Below are 19,121 nucleotides of genomic sequence, written 5' to 3'. Positions count from 1 at the left end.
AAACTCTCACCAAAGTAGGTAGAGGAAATTTTTAAAAATAACAAAAATGCTTAATAAAAGCATTTATGACAAATCCATAGTCAACCAAATACCCAACAGTGAACAGCTAAAAGTCTTCCCACTAAGTTCTAGAACACGTCAAGTACATTGGACTCACCACTTCTATTCATCACAGTGCAGTCTTGGATTGGAAGAATTAATACTGTTAAAACGGTCATCCTACCCAAAGCAGTCTACAGATTTAATGTGATTCCTATCAAACTATGCATGATATTTTTCACAGAACTAGAACAAATAATCCTAAAATTTATATAGAGCCACAAAAGACCCAGAATTGCCAAAGCAATCCTGAAGAGAAAGAACAAAGCTAGTGGCATAACACACCCAGACTTCAGACAATACTACAAAGCTACAGTAATCAAAACAGCATGGTATTGGCACAAAAACAGACATGCAAATCTGTGGAACAGAACATACAAACCCACACACCTATAATCAATTAATCTTGGACAAAGAAGGCAAGAATACACAATGGAGAAAAGTCTGTTCAGTAAGTGGTTTGGGAAAGCTGGACTGCCTTATGTACATCAGTGAAGTCAAAACATGCCCTCATACCATACACAAAAATAAACGAACTCAAAATGGCTTAAAGACCTAAATATAAGACATGACACCATAAAACCCCTAGAAGAGAACAAGACAAAACATTCTTTGACATAAATCTTACCAATATCTTCTTAGGTCAGTCTCCCAAGGCAAAAGAAAGAAAAGCAAAAATAAATTGGACTGAATTAAATTTATAAGCTTTTGCACAGTAAAGGAAACCACACACAAAATGAAAAAAAAAAAAAAAAACAACAACTTACAGAATGGGGAAAATATTCACAACTGATATGATCAACAAAGGCTTAATTTCCCAAATATACAAATAGCACATACAGCTCAATATCTAAAAAACTACCCAATCAAATATGGGCAGAAGACCTAAGTAGACACTTCTAAAAAGAAACCATCAGGCACATAAAAAGACATCAAGAATCAAGAAAACCACAATGATGTATCACTTCAAGCCTGTCAGCATGGCTGACATCAAAAAGACCACAAGTAACAAATGTTGGCAAGGATGCAGAGAAAAAGGAAGCCCTCATGCACTGTTGGTGGGAATGAAAACGGATACAGCCACTATGGAGAACCATATAGAGGGTCCTTTAAAAACCAAAAATAAAGTTACTATATGATCTGGCAATCTCATTCCTAAGCAAATATCCAGAAAAGACAAAAACTCTAAAAGATATATACACCCCAGTGTTCAGAGCAGCATTTACAACAGCCAAGACACAGATGACACAGTCACACACACACACTTATACACACAGACACACAGGCACACACATAAAATGGAATATTACACAGCTGAAAAAGATAATGGAAACTGCCATTTGGGGCAACCTGAATGGACCTAGAGATTATCATACTAAGTGAAGTCAGACAGGAAGACAAGTATCATATGATATCACTTAGATGTGGAATATAAAATATGAAATGAACTTATTTACAAAACAGAAATAGATTCACAGACATAGGAAATAATCTTATTTCCTATGAGAATGGAAGAGGGGAGGGATAACGGAAGGAAGAGAATGGAGGGGGAAGGATAAATTCAGTTTGGGATTAACAGATACACACATACATTAGAAAAACAACAAGGATCTACTATGTAACACAGGGAACTATATTCAATCTCTTGTAACAGAAAAGAATCTGAAAAAGTATGTATTGTGTATAACTGAATCACTTTGCTGTAAACTAAAACACCACACTTAAATCAACTATACCTGAACTTAAAAAAAAAAAAAAACACACAGTAAGACTGCACAAATGTAAAGTAGGAAAAATAAGGAAAAAATAAAGTATGAAGATGAAAAATGGAGCCTGGAACAAGGCAAAATAAAGAAAAAAAGCCAAAAAAGGGCAAGACATGGTAATCTACACTTGCCATGGTGGGCCCAGTTTTGGCTCTGTAGCAGCCAGTGCTAAAATGAACCAGTATCTATTTCTCCTTGAGGTTCTTAAGAAAATAGTATATGATATAATGACATTCTGAATAACAATGTGCTGTGCTGTGCTTAGTCACTCAGTCGTGTCTGACTCTCTAAGACCCCATGGACTGTAGCCCACCATGGGGATTCTCCAGGCAAGAATACTAGAGTGGGCTGCCATGCCCTCCTCCAGGGGATCTTCCCAACCCAGGGATCAAACGCAGGTCTCCTGCACTGCAGGTGGATTTTTTTACCATCTGAGCCACACTGCAATGAGCTTCATAAGGTTCAACACAAAGCACAATTCAGAAAGAAAACAAACATGGGAGAGTTAAACAATGTGCTCTTTATACCCAGCTTTTGCTCTCTGCCTTGAACCAGGAAGAGATTTCAGGATACCTGGTACAGCAGACAGATGCTTTAGGCAATGCTCCCTTAACATTTATCTTTTAACTAATGTTTTGGTAAAACTGAGTGACAATGAACTTGAGATTGTGCTCTTTGTCAAGTGCCTCCTATAACTGGTCTGCTGAATACAGACCTATGTACCTTGATAGAAAGTGTTGGGTTGGATTACCATTCTTATGTGAAAGCTAAATGGCCTATCAGGGAAGAGTCTAAACAAGAGGAGGCTTCATCTTGCTGATTCTGCAGGTAGGCAATCGGTCCCAGTTCTACTACCTGAGTGTTTGGTGAGCATCAGGGCAGGGTATGTGGAGTCCTAATGGGCTCAGGATAGAGAACTAGCCTACTCAGTAGTATGTAGGAAGTGATTATATCTAGGAGAATGAATTTGAGTGCTAACTTTTTTCCCTCCTTATATTACTTTTCAAACTGGGGGGAGGAAAGTACTTTAAAAATGCATGGAAGGAGACACAGGGTCCAGGGTGTTGCAGACATTAGGAGAAGAACCCTGAAAGCATATATACACTGATATAAGAGCTTGGATCCAGTGAAGGAGCAATGTGGATGGAGTCCTCTAGGCACTGAAGGCGGGAGGAACCAGAGACAACTGCTCAGAACATTGAATTGCTCTATTAAGAGCATCTGAGATCCCACCAACCATAACTACCCATGTTGACAAATGTTTTATGTGAACTGGTATTTCCAACCGAACTGCTGTAATCCTCAGGAAAAGTGATGTGTTTTCCATTTGAGGAAACATAAAAAAGTAAAATGCATTTAAAGAAGGCCACAAGGTTGCCCTCCATTCTACAGGGAGCAATAAGAACGGGTATGTTAAGCAGTGCTTGTTCAGAACTACCAGCACAAGGATAAACGGTGGCCAGGCCCAGAGAAGAGACTGCTAGGGTGACTCGTGAAATCGTGCTTTGGGCTTGATGGTGTCTTGGGACCACCTACAAGTCAGACTATGGCAGATTTTCCTTAGTAAAGTGTATAAAGCACCTATTAGGGCCATGGGTACATACCAGCCTGATTTCTGCTGGCATATTCACAAAGAAATTACAGTACAGGTAAGAATTTGAAGTCATACTTATTTCCAGCATGCTCTCCCAGAAGAATACAACTGTCACTTGAGCTAAGAAGGACGAAGGCTCTCCTGCTGAAATAATTCTAGGGAATATAATGTGTTATTTAATTTGACAGACAGAAAGAGAAGGGTGCTGCTGAAGTTGTTGTAAACAGAAAGCAAAACCTACTTATCTTCCTAGAAAAAGATACCCTGAATGAACCCAGAACTTCTTCAATCATGACTTGATTCAGAAGCCAGAAGGCTCCAGAACAATTCCTTACTGGAAGAGAATGAATGTCCAGGAGCTTTGTTCCAAGTCCCTGTCTCTGAAGAGGATGATGTCCCACGGGGAGACTGCATCTATTTCTTAGAATCTCTTTTGGCCAAGATGCAAACCACGAGGCAAGAGCAGTGGTTCTCAACTTGGAATGAGTCCCAGGTCTGAAATGAAGTCTGGGGCTCCTGGGTTGTGCAGCCAGACTCCAGGAATCAGCCCTGCCTACCAGTAGTCTGGTACCAATCCCAGGATCTGCTTCTCCTGCCACTGGGAGGGCAACAGGCTCAGGCTCATCAGGACCCTCTCTGTGGCCAGCAGTGGCCAGCACTAGTGCCAGGGCTCCCCAGGGACCTGCAATCACATACATAAGAATACAACTGGCGACTCAGATAAAAAGAGGCAGCAGAGGAATAGGATCTAGGAGAAGGAATAAGATGAAACCCTAGAAGACGAACTAAGTAAACTGGAGATAGCCTACCTACATGAGAAAGACCTCAGAGTAATGATCATAAAGATGAGCAAAGAACTTGGAAGAAGAATGGGTGCACAGAATGAGCAGTTAGAAGTTTTTGAAAGAGAAAACACAAAGAATAACCAGATGTGATAAATACAGTAACTGAAATGCAAACTACAGTAGAAGGAATCAACAGTAGACTAAATGACACAGAAAAATGGATCGCTGAGCTGCAAGACAGAATAGTGAAAACCACTGCCACTGAGCAGAAAAAAATGCAAAGAAATAAGGCCAGTTTGAGAGACCCCTGGGACAACATCAAGCCCATTAATACTCATATTACAGGGGTCCCAGAAGGAGAAGAGCAAGAAAGTGCTTCAGAAATAATTGAAGAGTTAATAGCTGAAAACTTGCCTATCCTGAGAAATGAAAGTCATCCAAGTCCAGGAAGCACAGAATCTCATACAGGATTAACCCAAAGAGGAACACACCAAGAATACTGTAATCAAAAATCAAAATGACACAAATTATAGATAAACAGAGAATACTAAGAGCAGCAAGAGAAAAGTAACAAATTACATAGAATGACATTCCCACAAGGCTATCAGCTGATTTTCCAGTAGACTCTTGCAGGCCAGATGGAAGTGACATGATATGTTTAAAGGAATGAAGGAGAAAAGCCTACAACCAGGAATCATCTACCCAGCAAGGTTCTTGTTCAGACTTGAAAAGAAATCAAAAACTTTACAGAAAAGCAAAATCTAAGAGAATTCAGCACCACCAAAGTGGCCTTAACAACAAATGTTAAACAAACTTCTCTAGGCAAAAAAGAGAAGGCCACAGTTACAAAAAAGAAAATTATGGAATGAAAGAGCTCACTGGCAAAGGTAAAGTAAAGTTAGGAAATAATTCACATACTAAGTTAGTAAAGGTAGGAAATCATCCATACACAAAGATAGTAGGGAGATTAAGAGAGACAAGTATAGTTAAGATCATCTGTATCTACACTAAGCAGTTAAGAGATACACAAAACAATTAGATGTAAAATATGGGCTTCCGAGCTGGCACAATGTAAAGAATCTACCTGCCAATGCAGGAAACTCAAGAGACATGGGTTCAATTCTTGGGTCAGGAAGATCTCCTGGAGAAGGAAATGGCAACCCACTCCAGTATTCTTGCCTGGAGAATTCCAAGGACAGAGAAGCCTGTTAGGTTACAGTCCATGAGGTTGCAAAGAGTCAGACATGACTGAGCTACTGAGCATGCAACATACACACACATGATAGCAAAAACAGTAGTCATTAGGAGAGGAATGTGCAAACTCAGGTGTTTTTTAAACGCATTTGAAACTAAGAGATGAGCTCCTAAAACAATCACGTATATACCCAGACTGCTACATAAAAACCTCATGGTAACTGCAAACCAAAGCTCTATAATAAACATACACACAACAAAGAAAAAGGAATACAACATACACTAAAGACAGTCTTATCAGATGAGAATAGAACAAAAGAAGAAAGAAAAAAAAACCTACAAAACAAATCCATACTACACATTAAAAAAAACAAAGGCCTATTGTAGAGCATCAGTTCAATTCAGTTCAGTTGCTCAGTTGTGTCCAACTCTTTGCGACTCCATGAATTGAAGCATGCCAGGCCTCCCTGTCCATCACCATCTCCCGGAGTTCACTCAAACTCATGTCACTCAAGTCGGCAATGCCATCCAGCCATCTCTTCCTCTGTCATCCCCTACTCCTCCAGCCCCCAATCCCTCCCAGCATCAGGGTCTTTTCCAGTGAGTCAACTCTTCGCATGAGGTGGCAAAAGTATTGGAGCTTCAGCTTCAGCATCAGTCCTTTCAATCAACACCCAGGACTGATCTCCTTTAGGATGGACTGGTTAGATCTCCTTGCAGTCCAAGGGACTCTCAAGAGTCTTCTCCAACACCACAGTTCAAAATCATCAACTTTCAGCGCTCAGCTTTCTTAGTCCAACTCTCACATCCATACATGACCACTGGAAAAACCATAGCCTTGACTAGACGGACCTTTGTTGGCAAAGTAATGTCTCTGCTTTTGAATATGTTATCTAGGTTGGTCGTAAATTTTCTTCCAAGGAGTAAGCATCTTTTAATTTCATGGCTGCAGTCACCATCTGCAGTGATTTTGGAGCCCCAAAAAATAAAGTCTGACACTGTTTTCACATCTATTTTCCATGAAAGGATGGGACCAGATGCCATGATTTTAGTTTTCTGAATGTTGAGCTTTAAGACAACTTTTTCACTCTCCTCTTTCAGTTTTATCAAGAGGCTCTTTAGTTCTTCACTTTCTGGCATAAGGTGGTGTCATCTGTATATCTGAGGTTATTGATATTTCTCCCGGCAGTCTTGATTCCAGCTTGTGCTTCTTCCAGCCCAGCATTTCTCATGATGTACTCTGCACAGAAGTTAAATAAGCAGGGTGACAATATACAGCCTTGACGTACTCCTTGTCCTCTTTGCAACCAGTCTGTTGTTCCATGTCCAGTTCTAACTGTTGCTTCCTGACCTGCATATAGGTTTCTCAAGAGGCAGGTTATGTGGTCTGGTATTCCCATCTCTTTCAGAATTTTCCACAGTTTATTGTGATCCACACAGTCAAAGGCTTTGGCATAGTCAATAAAGCAGAAACAGATGTTTTTCTGGAACTCTCTTGCTTTCTTGATGATCCAGCAGATATTAGCAATTTGATCTCTGGTTCCTCTGCCTTTTCTAAAACCAGCTTGAACATCTGGAAGTTCACGGTTCATGTATTGCTGAAGCCTGGCTTGGAGAATTTTAAGCATTACTTTACTAGCATGTGAGAAGAGTGCAACTGTGTGGTAGTTTGAGCATTCTTTGGGATTGCCTTTCTTTGGGATTGGAATGAAAACTGACCTTTTCCAGTCCTGTGGCTACTGCTGAGTTTTCCAAATTTGCTGGCATATTGAGTGCAGCACTTTCACAGCATCATCTTTCAGGATTTGAAATAGCTCAACTGGAATTTCATCACCTCCACTAGCTTTGTTCCTAGTGATGCTTTCTAAGGTCCACTTGACTTCACATTCTAGCATGTCTGGCTCTAGGTGAGTGATCACACCATCATGATTATCTGGGTCGTGAAGCTCTTTTTTGTACAGTTCTTCTGTGTATTCTTGCCATCTCTTCTTAATATCTTCTGCTTCTGTTAGGTCCATACCATTTCTGTCCTTTATTGAGCCCATCTTTGCATGAAATGTTCCCTTGGTATCTCTAATTTTCTTGAAGAGATCTCTAGTCTTTCCCATTCTGTTGTTTTCCTCTACTTCTCTGCACTGATCACCAAGGAAGGCTTTCTTATCTCTCCTTGCTATTCTTTGGAACTCTGCATTCAAACGGAAATATCTTTCCTTTTCTCCTTTGCTTTTCGCTTCTCTTCTTTTCACAGCTATTTGTAAGGCTGCCCTGGACAGCCATTTTGCTTTTTTACATTTCTTTTCCATGGGGATGGTCTTGATCCCTATCTCCTGTACAATGTCACGAACCTCTGTCCATAGTTCATCAGGCACTCTGTCTATGGGGAACTATATTCAATACCTTGTAATAACTTATAATGGAAAATTATATATATATATATATATATATATATATATATATATAACTGAATAACTCTGCTGTACACCTGAAACACTGTAAATCAAATATATGTCAATAAAAAATCCAAAGCAATTAACAAAAAGGCAGTGAGTATATACATATACATGATTACCTTAAATGTAAATGAACTAAATGCTCCAACCAAAATATACAGACTGAATGGAAAACAAGACCCATATATATGCTGCCTACAAGAGGCTCATTTCAGATCTAGGGACACATACAGACTGAAAGTGAGAGGATGAAAAAAGGTATTTCATGCATGTGGAAATCAAAAGAAAGCTAAAGTAGCAATACTCATATCAATCAGACAAAATAGACTTTAAAATACTGTTACAAGAGAAAAAGAGAGACAGTATAATGATCAAGTGATCAATCCAAGAAAGCATAACAATTGTAAATATATCTGCACCCAACATAGGAGCGCCTCAATATGTAAGGTAAAAATTAACCGACATAAAAGGAGAAATTGAGAGTAAGAAAATACTAGTACGGGACTTTAATACCCCATTTACATCCAGACAGAAAATCAATAAGGAAACACAGACCTTGATAACACATTAGACTAAATGGACTTACTTGATACATTTAGAGTATTCCATATGAAAGCAGCAGAATACATTCTTTTCAAGTGTACATGGCACATTCTCCAGGATAGGTCATATGCTGGGTCACAGAGCCAGTTTCAGTAAATTTAAGAAAACTGAAATCATATCAGGCATCTTTTCCAATCACTGCTGCTGCTGCTGCTAAGTTGCTTCAGTCATGTCAGACTCTGTGCGACCCCATAGACAGCAGCCCACCAGGCTCCTCCATCCCTGGGATTATCCAGGCAAGAATACTGGAGTGGGTTGCCATTTCCTTCTCCAATGCATGAAAGTGAAAAGTTAAAGTGAAGTCGCTCAGTAGTGTCCCACTCTTCACGACCCCATAGACTGCAGCCCACCAGGCCCCTCTGTCCATGGGATTCTCCAGGCAAGAGTACTGGAGTGGGTTGCCAACCACTATGAGACTCAAAATCAACTATAAGAATAAGCTGCAAAAAACACAAACATGTGGAGGCTAAGCAATATGTTACTAAACAACCAATGGATCAGTGAAGAAATCAAATAGAAAATAAAAAAACCTAGACACAAATGAAAACAAAACCACAACAATCCAAAACCTCTGGGATGCAGCAAAAACAGTTCTAAGAAGGAAGTTTTTAAGCAATATAAGTTTGCCTCAGGAAATAAGAAAATCTCAAATAAACAAATTAACCTTACACCTAAAGCAACTAGAAAAAGAACAAACAAAACCAAAAGTTAGTAGAAGGAAAGAAATTATAAACATCAGAGCAGAAATAAATTAAACAAAGACAAAAAAAAAACAGCAAAGATCAATGAAACTAAAAGCTGGTTTTTTGAAAAGATAAACAAAAGTGATAAACCTTTAGCCAGACTCATTAGGGAAAAAGAAAAAGTGAGAGGGCCAAAATCAATAAAATTAGAAATGAAAAGGGAGAAGTTACAGCCCACACCGCAGAAATACAAAGGATCACAAGAGACTATTATGAAAAACCGTATGCAAATAAAATGGGAACCTTGAAGAAATGGACAAATACTTAGAAAGGTATAATCTCCCAAGACTGAACCAGGAAGAAATAGAAAATATGAACAGACCAATAACTAGTATTGAAATTGAATAGTATTTTAAAAACTCCCAACAAATAAAAGTTTAGAACCAGATAGCTCCATGGGTGAGTTGTAGCAAACATTTAGAGAAGAGTTAACATCTCTCCTGCTGGAACTATTCCAAAAAATTGCAGAGGAAGGGATACTTCCAGCTCATTCTATGGGCTACCATCACCCAGATACCAAAACCAGACAAAGATACCAACAACACCAAAAAAATAACAGACCAGTATCACTGATGAACACAGATGCAAAAATCATCAACAAAATACTAGAAAACCAAATCCAACAATAACTTAAAAGGCCCATACACCATGATCAAATGGGGTTTATCCCAGGGATGCAAGGATTTTTCACCACCCACAAATCAATCGGTATGATACATCATATTAGCGAACTGAAGAACAAAAACCATATGATGATCTAAACAGATGCAGAAAAAGCTTTTGATAAAATTTAATATTGGTTATGGTAAAAGGACTTTCCTGGTGGCTCAGACGGTAAAGCATCTGTCTACAATGCAGGAGACCTGGGTTTCATCCCTGGGTTGGGAAGATCCGCTGGAGAAGGAAATGGCAATCCACTCCAGTACTATTGCCTGGAAAATACCATGGACAGAGGAGCCCGGTAGGCTACAGTCCAGGGGCGTCGCAAAGAGTCGAACACAACTGAGCGACTTCACTTTTCACTTTCCTTTATGGTAAAAACTCTCCAAAAAGTGGGCACAGAAAGAACATACCTCAAAACACTAAAGGCCATATATAAAAAAGCCCAACATTATACTAAACTAACATTATACTAAACAGTGAAAAGCTGAGAGCATTCCTGTAAGAAGACAAGAATGCCCACTCTTGCCACTTTTATTCAACGCAGTTTGCAAGTCCTAGCCACGGCAATCAAAGAAGAAAAAGAAATAAAAGGAATCCAAATTCGAAAGGAAGCAGTAAAACTGTCATTGTTTGCAGATGACATGATAACCATACACAGAATAAGGACGCCACCAGAAAAACTACTAGAGTTCATCAGTGAACTGGATAAAGCTGTAGGACCAAAATTAACATACAGAAATCTGTTGCATTTCTATATGGTAACAAAAAAATATAAAAAAAGAGAAATTAATTTAGTTACTTTCTATAGCTAGGAGAGAAAATCAAATCAGCTGACTTCAGAGTCACGGACAGCTCTTCACTAGGCACTACACAGAGCAGTGATAATGCACTGATTTTCCAGCACTGTTTTCATTCCAGGTACTTGTCAGGAAGTAAACGTTTAGAAAAGTGGAAACTTTTAAATATGGCTGAAAAGTTTTAAACAGACTCAGAGATACTGCTTTTCCTTTAAAATAGATTACTGAAAAATAAAAGCTGCTTACAACCCTAAATTCAGCACTCACGAGACAGTCTCTGGAATTTCATCTTCCTTTTTGAAGCGACCTGACCATATTAGAATCTTCTTCTCCCAGTCCGTAGGCTTATGCAATGGCACTCTGTGGCTGTAAGTGTCTACAAGAAAAATAAGAGAAGATATCTTATTTATATGAGATTGACTCCCAAATTTAGCAACAGAAAAATGCTATTTGTGCTTTTTAGCTATTCACTAAACAGAATTATTGAGAAATCTCAAGTTAAATAGAGCTTTATTTGAATGGAATTTCTTAGGTTGTTCATTTATTTCTTAAACGAAATTTGAAAATTTTGTAAGGACTGAGGTAAAATAAAAGCATTATTTCCCAATATAAGCCCCAGCCATTGAAAGCTGAAAGAACACCATAAACAAAGATATAAAGGTGAGAAGGATAACTAAGAAGGGAACAGCATGGGAGCCTGTTTGCCTTAGGTAGAATTTTCAAGTCTGTAAAGTAAAATCAGATTATAAAAGAACCTGAATGGCAGGCTAAGGGTTTTAGACCTGACTCAAGAACTACTGTACTTAGAAAGTTTAATCTGCACAGTGGCTGGAAAGAGAAAGGATAGGACAGAGTGGACAAGACCAAATAGGAGATTATAATACAAGCTATTACAATACAAGAGTGAGTTGTTATAGTCTCAACTAGAGTTGTAACAGTGGGAAGACGGACAAAAAGTCAATCTGAAAGAATCTGGAGATTAAGATAAAGACAGATTCATGAAGAACCTCAAACTTGGATGATTAAAACAAAAGCAGTATTGTTAACCAAAATAAGGCGACTGAAAACAACCAGTCAGGAGAGGAGAAAGTACTAATGCTATTTTAGATCTACTGGGTCTAAATTCCTGCCATCTGGGTAAGTTCTATTAATGAGTTGGGAGTGGAGATAACCCCTGGTGCAAAGAAAGAGCCGATGAGGATGACAGACGCAGGAGAGCAGGGGCTGCACTTTAGTGCCTGACCCAGAAAGGACAAAGAGGCAGCAGAGGAAAATGGAGCAGCTGAGACAGGCAGAACCACAGACTATAAGAGAGTCTTTCAAAGGAAGGGGACGTCACTGAAGACGAGGAGCAGAAAAAGGGGATCACAGAATGTCAGAGTCACCAAGGACCTTGGAGATAATCTCATCTAACTTTCATGTACCGCTGACATCTCTCTCGCAGACAGACCATCTCCTTGACTACGTCACCTTTGTTTAAGTTGCACCTTTCACTTAATCAGAAGCCAACAGCAAGAGGAACAGAAAAGTCACTAGGGAAAAAAATCCATAAAGAACCAAAGGCAAAAAAAGACATTTATAAGTACAGAAATAGTACTGCTGTAATCTTTTAGCACTTGGTACTTTCTCTACAGTTTATTTTTACTTTTTGTACTACACACTCATTAAAGGCAATTCAGAAAGTACAGATGTGAAAAAAGAAAAAGATTAAAGCCATGCTTAATTCTCCTCTCACAGTATGAGCACTACGTTTATTTTGGTATGTTTCCTAAATCTTATCACCATGCATAGGTACATATATGTAATTTCTATATGTACTATTCTTGGGCTTACACACACAACATAAAATTTTGTATCCTGCCTTGTTCATTAACATTATGACAAAAACTTTCCATGCCAGTATGTTGTATTTATAAGCACCACTTCCAACAGTTGCACAACTCATCAAGTAGATCTAATGTATAATTAATCATTCCCAGATTATTTAACACTTAGACTAATTTCTCATTTTCCTTTATATGTGTGTATAAGTATATATAGATATACATATACATGCTGCTACTGCTAAGTTGCTTCAGTTGTGTCCGACTCTGTGCGACCCCATAGACGGCAGCCCACCAGGTTCTGCTGTCCCTGGAATTCTCCAAGCAAGAACACTGGAGTGGGTTGCCATTTCCTTCTCCAATGCATGAAAGTGAAAAGTGAAAGTGAAGTCACTGAGTCGCATCCAACTCTCAGCGACCCCATGGACTGCAGCCTACCAGGCTCCTCCATCCAGGCAAGAGTACTGGAGTGGGGTGCCATTGCATACATACATATATATAAACAAATGGGAACAGCTTTACAATCAAAGCTTTTTCCACATAAAGGGATTATTCCTTAGGATAGATCCCCAGAAGTGAAATACCAGGTCAAGGGGTATAAATACTTCTAACTTCTTAATAAATATTCTTTGAAAACAGTTCTTTTCCACCCACCAGTACCTATCTGGCCCTAGTGTAGGGCCCAGAAGAAGCAATTCCCATGAAGAAGCAATGAGCAAGTAGTTCCTGGGGTCATACAGTTTAAAGATTATGCTTCTTCCTTCCACAGTGCTGACAGTGACAGAACGTGGAGTTAGGGATAGGACTAAACATGAAATTAAAAGACGCTTACTCCTTGGAAGAAAAGTTATGACCAACCTAGATAGCATATTCAAAAGCAGAGACATTACTTTGCTGACTAAGGTCCGTCTAGTCAAGGCTATGGTTCTTCCTGTGGTCATGTATGGATGTGAGAGTTGGACTGTAAAGAAGGCTGAGCGCCGAAGAATTGACGCTTTTGAACTGTGGTGTTTGAGAAGACTCTTGAGAGTCCCTTGGACTGCAAGGAGATCCAACCAGTCCATTCTGAAGGAGACCAGCCCTGGGTGTTCTTTGGAAGGAATGATGCTAAAGCTGAAACTCCAGTACTTTGGCCACCTCCTGGGAAGAGTTAACTCATTGGAAAACACCCTGATGCTGGGAGGGATTGGGAGCAGGAGAAGGGGACGAGAGAGGATGAGATGGCTGGATGGCATCACCAACTTGATGGACGTGAGTCTGAGTGAACTCCAGGAGTTGGTGATGGACAGGGAGGCCTGGCATGCTGTGATTCATGGGGTGGCAAAGAGTCGGACACGACTGAGCGACTGAACTGAAACATGGCTGAAGTTAATGTACAAGCCAGTGTGTAGCCCTAAGTATATTGTACCCAAATGTCATTTTTTGATTTGGTTCATCTTTGAGGCTGACCAATATTTACTTTGGTACATCTATCATCTACAGAAAGCTCTAGTCAAATCCTTGAGGTAAGAGATGAAAATGACAAATGGGAAAAATGAAGAAATCACTGCCACATGTAAGCACAACTAATATAAGTACAATTTGGGAGGCCTGAACTACACGATAGGGACCCTGTGACCACCTCTCTTTTAGGTCCTTTTGATTCTCGGTTGTTCTAGTCTTTGGGAGCTGCCTAGTCCATAACTGGAAAGACAAAAACTTACGGGTTGGAGGCTTTGGACTTTCCTGGGGTTTGCTGCAAAATCCATTTGTTCTCTTCAAATCAGAGTTTCTGGTAAGCCTTAAAGATGAGAAAGCATCTCTTTCATATGACCTAAAACTTCCTAGAAAAGAGAAAAAAAATGTTTCAGATAAAGGAAATCTGATATCTTACAATGAAGCATGCCTGCAAAATACATATTTCATTTATAAAAATTAACTCACTTAAAAAATGAATATCCTACTCTATGTAAGATACATGTACTATATTTAAAGTGCTATGCTTAGTGCTAACTTAAAATATGCATGTTTTGCTGGTTAGGAAATTAGGAATTTACAATATATTTTATTGGCTTTAAGTTTTGTAAAAGTAGTTCTCACATGTCTTATAACAATAATGATTCTGTTATGAATCATTAGTGTTAGTATAACCTTCAGTGTTAGCATGAACATTTTTAATCAACAATTAACCAGAATTCAAAGCAGAGACAGCCAGAAACAGTTCTGATGAGGGTAAAAGGGGATAATTCTGAGTATGGGGGTGGGGAGTCATACAAGAGACTAGGGCGGATCCTCAGTCAAAGGATCATCATAAAAGCGCCCTACAGCCCTAGGATGTGGAAGAAAGGGAGCACTACAGAAGAACGAAACAGAAAAGAAAGCTGGAAAAGCAGCAATAATAAATCTGATCAAGATCCTGACGCTCCGTGATGCTCTGGGTGACAAAGAATGCGACACCCACCCAAGATTTGCCTTTAATGTGACAAGAATGAGCCCTCACAGCTTTGTGCTTAAAACTTCACAGAATTCAAGCAGTTTTAAAAAGCTGTTTGTTAGTGGATAAACAGTCTGTACCTTTGAAGTTCCACATGCCTAACAGAGTGTCATTGTAGCTTCAGAGTTTGAAGCCAGTAAGGGGAGGAAAGAGAGGGAAGAGCAGTAAACTATGGTTGCAGCACTGGACCTCCCAAAGTTGGTGAGAATCATAATTACCTTGCTTTTTCTTTCTCCTGCTGTTAAGAAAATCTTTAAACATAGCAATCTTAAAAAAAAAAATCACTGTGGACTTCTCATGGACACATGTTTATATTTGTGTAAAGATTTTTAAAAGAACACTTTTATTGATACATAGTTTCACATTAAAAATTCATCCTTTTAAATGTGTAAAACAAAGAATCACCTTCTGCTTCAATATTCTGCTCGATAGGAATTAATCAGAGAGAGAGGGGGCAAAAGATGGAGAAGGGAGTTAGCTTTGCTGTCCACTAATAACTGGACAGAGACTTCCTTAAATGCCTTTCACCAATAACTTTGCCAGCTTTTGCTGAAGGGCTCTGTGTGCATTTAGGGGGCATGCTCTAGGGTGGGTATGGAAGAAGCTATTTGCATTGAATTAGCTCTGAGTAAGGTTTAAAAAAAAAAAAAGGCAAGTGAGGATTTCCACGGGACAGACAGACCAACAGTAACAGTCCTCTGTGGGGAGGGGTTTGCGGAGCTCCAAATCCATTCTGCCTTTTTCAGTGTCTGCTCTATTTTTCAGAGCTACATGATTTCAAGGTATTCGTTTCAAAGTATTACTGTGAAGCCAAGAGGAGACAGGAATTAACATTCCATGAGCCTTGCTGTTCTTACCATGACTAAGTCATTTTCTTGGACAAATGCTACACAGATTGTCACAAGCCTCTGGTTATTCCCTAGAGTTCTGAAAAAGTTGACTCTAAGACTATGGTCATATTTTCATTGCTTTTATATAGGGGTGAATTTTCAGAGGTCCTATTTTCAGAGTGAATTGTCAGATTCACTAACATACCTTAAGCTGGAACCTCTATTTGTATCAAGATTTGTGGTTGCCTGCAGTCTGATTTCTTTCTCAAGAGGCCTCATTTATTTCAGTTTTCCAGGCAGTAGTCCCAGAAAGCTTTGCCTGGGTCTGAGTAACCACACTACCAGTGCCACCTAGTGACAGCATGTGTACGCTGTAAGAAAAGTAGATAAATTATAATTGATCTTGGTTTGTTTCCACATTTTAAATGTAGATAATGTAGTATTTACTTCAACAAGGCTGATTTAAAGGCTCAATGGAAAATACACGTGAGAGCATTTGGCAAGATGCTTGAAACATGGCAGGTACTCTAAACATTGTTTGTTTCCTTAAACACTAATCTTCAAAACATTTCCAGAGCACTTCAATTTTATCCCACAAGATGGTCAGAATTTCTGACCAGGGTAGTTTTAAATTGTTATCAGAGCATGGACAAATTCCATGAATCTCTTCTAAAGTTTCTCATAGCTTTCAAGATTAAAACAAAAATATTAAATGCTGTGATCTCAAACTTCAGCATACATCAGAACCACCCGAATGGCTCGGTAAAATGCCAATCATAGGCACACCTATCTCCAGTTTTAGAAACAGTTTTCGGTTGAACCTGCATTTCTAACAAGCTCTTAGGTAAAGTTTCTACTGCTGCTTTAAAACCACACCTTAAGAACTACTGGGTTTTGCTTTTTTTTTTCAGTTCAGTTGCTCAGTCGTGTCCAACTCTTTGCGACCCCATGAACCACAGCACGCCAGGCCTCCCTGTCCATCACCAACTCCCGGAGTTCACTCAAACTCATGTCCATCGAGTTGGTGATGCCATCCAGCCATCTCATCCTCTGTCGTCCCCTTCTCCTCCTGCCCCCAATCCCTCCCAACATCAGGGTCTTCTCCAATGAGTCAACTCTTCGCATGAGGTGGCCAAAGTACTGGAGTTTCAGCCTCAGCATCAGTCCTTCCAATGAACACCTAGGACTGGTCTCCTTTAGGATGGACTGACTGGATCTCCTTGCAGTCCAAGAGACTCTCAAGAGTCTTCTCCAACACCACAGTTCAAAAGCATCAATTCTTCCACACTCAGCTTTCTTCATTGTTCAACTCTCACGTCCGTACCACTGGAAAGACCATAGCCTTGACTAGGACTTCTGTTGGCAAAGTAACAACTCTGCTTTTCAATATGCTATCTAGGTTGGTCATAACTTTCCTTCCAAGGAGTAAGCGTCTTTTAATTTCATGGCTGCAGTCACCATCTGCAGTGATTTTGGAGCCCCAAAAAATAAAGTCTGACACTGTTTCCACTGTTTCCCCATCTATTTCCCATGAAGTGATGGGACCAGATGCCATGATCTTTGTTTTCTGAATGTTGAGCTTTAGGTCAATTTTTTCACTCTCCTCTTTCACTTTCATCAAGAGGCTCTTTAGTTCTTCACTTTCTGCCATAAGGGTGGTGTCATCTGCATATCTGAGGTGATTGATATTTCTCCCGGCAATCTTGGTTCCAGCTTGTGCTTCTTCCAGCCCAGCATTTCTCATGATGTACTCTGCATAGAAGTTAAATAAGCAGGGTGACAATATACAGCCCTGATGTACTCCTTTTCCTCTTTGGAACCAGTCTGTTGTTCCATGTCCAGTTCTAACTGTTGCTTCCTGACCTGCATACAGGTTTCTCAAGAGGCAGGTCAGGTGGTCTGGTATTCACATCTCTTTCTGAATTTTCCACAGTTTATTGTGATCCACACAGTCAAAGGCTTTGGCATAGTCAATAAAGCAGAAAGAGGTGTTTTTCCGGAATTCTCTTGCTTTTTCCATGATCCAGCAGATGTTGGCAATTTGAGCTCTGGTTCCTCTGCCTTTTCTAAAACCAGCTTGAACATCTGGAAGTTCGCGGTTCACATATTACTGAAGCCTGGCTTGGAGAATTTTGAGCATTACTTTACTAGCATGTGAGATGAGTGCAACTGTGCGGTAGTTTGAGCATTCTTTGGCATTGCCTTTCTTTGGGATTGGAATGAAAACTGACCTTTTCCAGTCCTGTGGCTACTGCTAAGTCTTCCAAGTTTGCTGGCATATTGAGTGCAGCACTTTCAAAGCATCATCTTTCAGGGTTTGAAATAGCTCCACTGGAATTCCATCACCTCCACTAGCTTTGTTCCTAGTGATGCTTCCTAAGGCCCACTTGACTTCACATTCCAGGATGTCTGGCTCTAGGTGAGTGATCACACCATCATGATTATCTGGGTCGTGAAGCTCTTTTTTGTACAGTTCTTCTGAGTATTCTTGCCACCTCTTCTTAATATCTTCTGCTTCTGTTAGGTCCATACCATTTCTGTCCTTTATCGAGCCCATCTTTGCATGAAATGTTCCCCTGGTATCTCTAATTTTCTTGAAAGGATCTCTAGTCTTTCCCATTCTGTTCTTTTCCTCTATTTCTTTGCATTGATAGCTGAGGAAGGCCTTCTTATCTCTTCTTGCTATTCTTTGGAACTCTGCATTCAGATGCTTATAGTGTTCCTTTTCCCCTTTGCTTTTCGCTTATCTTCTTTTCACAGCTATTTGTTAGGCCTCCCCAGACAGCCATTTTGCTTTTTTGCATTTCTTTTCCATGGGGATGGTCTTGATCCCTGTCTCCTGTATAATGTCACAAACCTCATTCCATAGTTCATCAGGCACTCTGTCTATCAGATCTAGTCCCTTAAGTTTTTTAAAACCATGGTAAAAACATGTAACACAAGACTTACCACTGTAACCACTTTTAGGGGCACAGTGCTATGGCATTAAGGACATTCATATTGTTTTGCCACCATCATCACCATCCGGGGCTTCCCAGGTGGCTTAGTGGTAAAGAATTTGCCCTCCAGTTCAGGAGACAGGGATTTGATCCCTGGGTCAGGAAGATCCACTGGAGGAGGAAATGGCAACCAACCCCAGTATTCTTGCCTGGGAAATCCCATGGGCAGAAGAGCCTGGCAGGCTGCAGTCCATGGGGGTTGCAGAGAGTTGGACATGACTGAGCACCCACACACCACCACCATCAATCTTCAGGACTTATTCATCTTCCCCGGAGGACCACTAGTTTAATGTGACCCTTCC

General features: G+C 39.9%; 1 protein-coding gene across 2 annotated transcripts in view; it reads right to left on the bottom strand.

Moving 5' to 3' along the window:
• Window positions 1-19,121, bottom strand: part of FAM162A (family with sequence similarity 162 member A) — a 40,022-nt gene that overhangs the window by 4,826 nt on the left and 16,075 nt on the right. For both annotated transcript variants that reach the window (XM_068976013.1, XM_068976004.1), the window contains exons 2-3: window positions 14,221-14,340; window positions 10,962-11,070 (exon numbers count right to left, since the gene is read on the bottom strand). In XM_068976013.1, coding sequence (XP_068832114.1) covers window positions 10,962-11,070; window positions 14,221-14,340 — 229 coding nt within the window. The remainder of the gene's footprint in view (window positions 1-10,961; window positions 11,071-14,220; window positions 14,341-19,121) is intronic.

The sequence above is a fragment of the Capricornis sumatraensis genome, chromosome 1, assembly GCF_032405125.1.
Source record: "Capricornis sumatraensis isolate serow.1 chromosome 1, serow.2, whole genome shotgun sequence".
Taxonomy (NCBI): Eukaryota; Metazoa; Chordata; class Mammalia; order Artiodactyla; family Bovidae; genus Capricornis; species Capricornis sumatraensis.
This window is presented reverse-complemented; position numbering and strand designations above follow the sequence as displayed.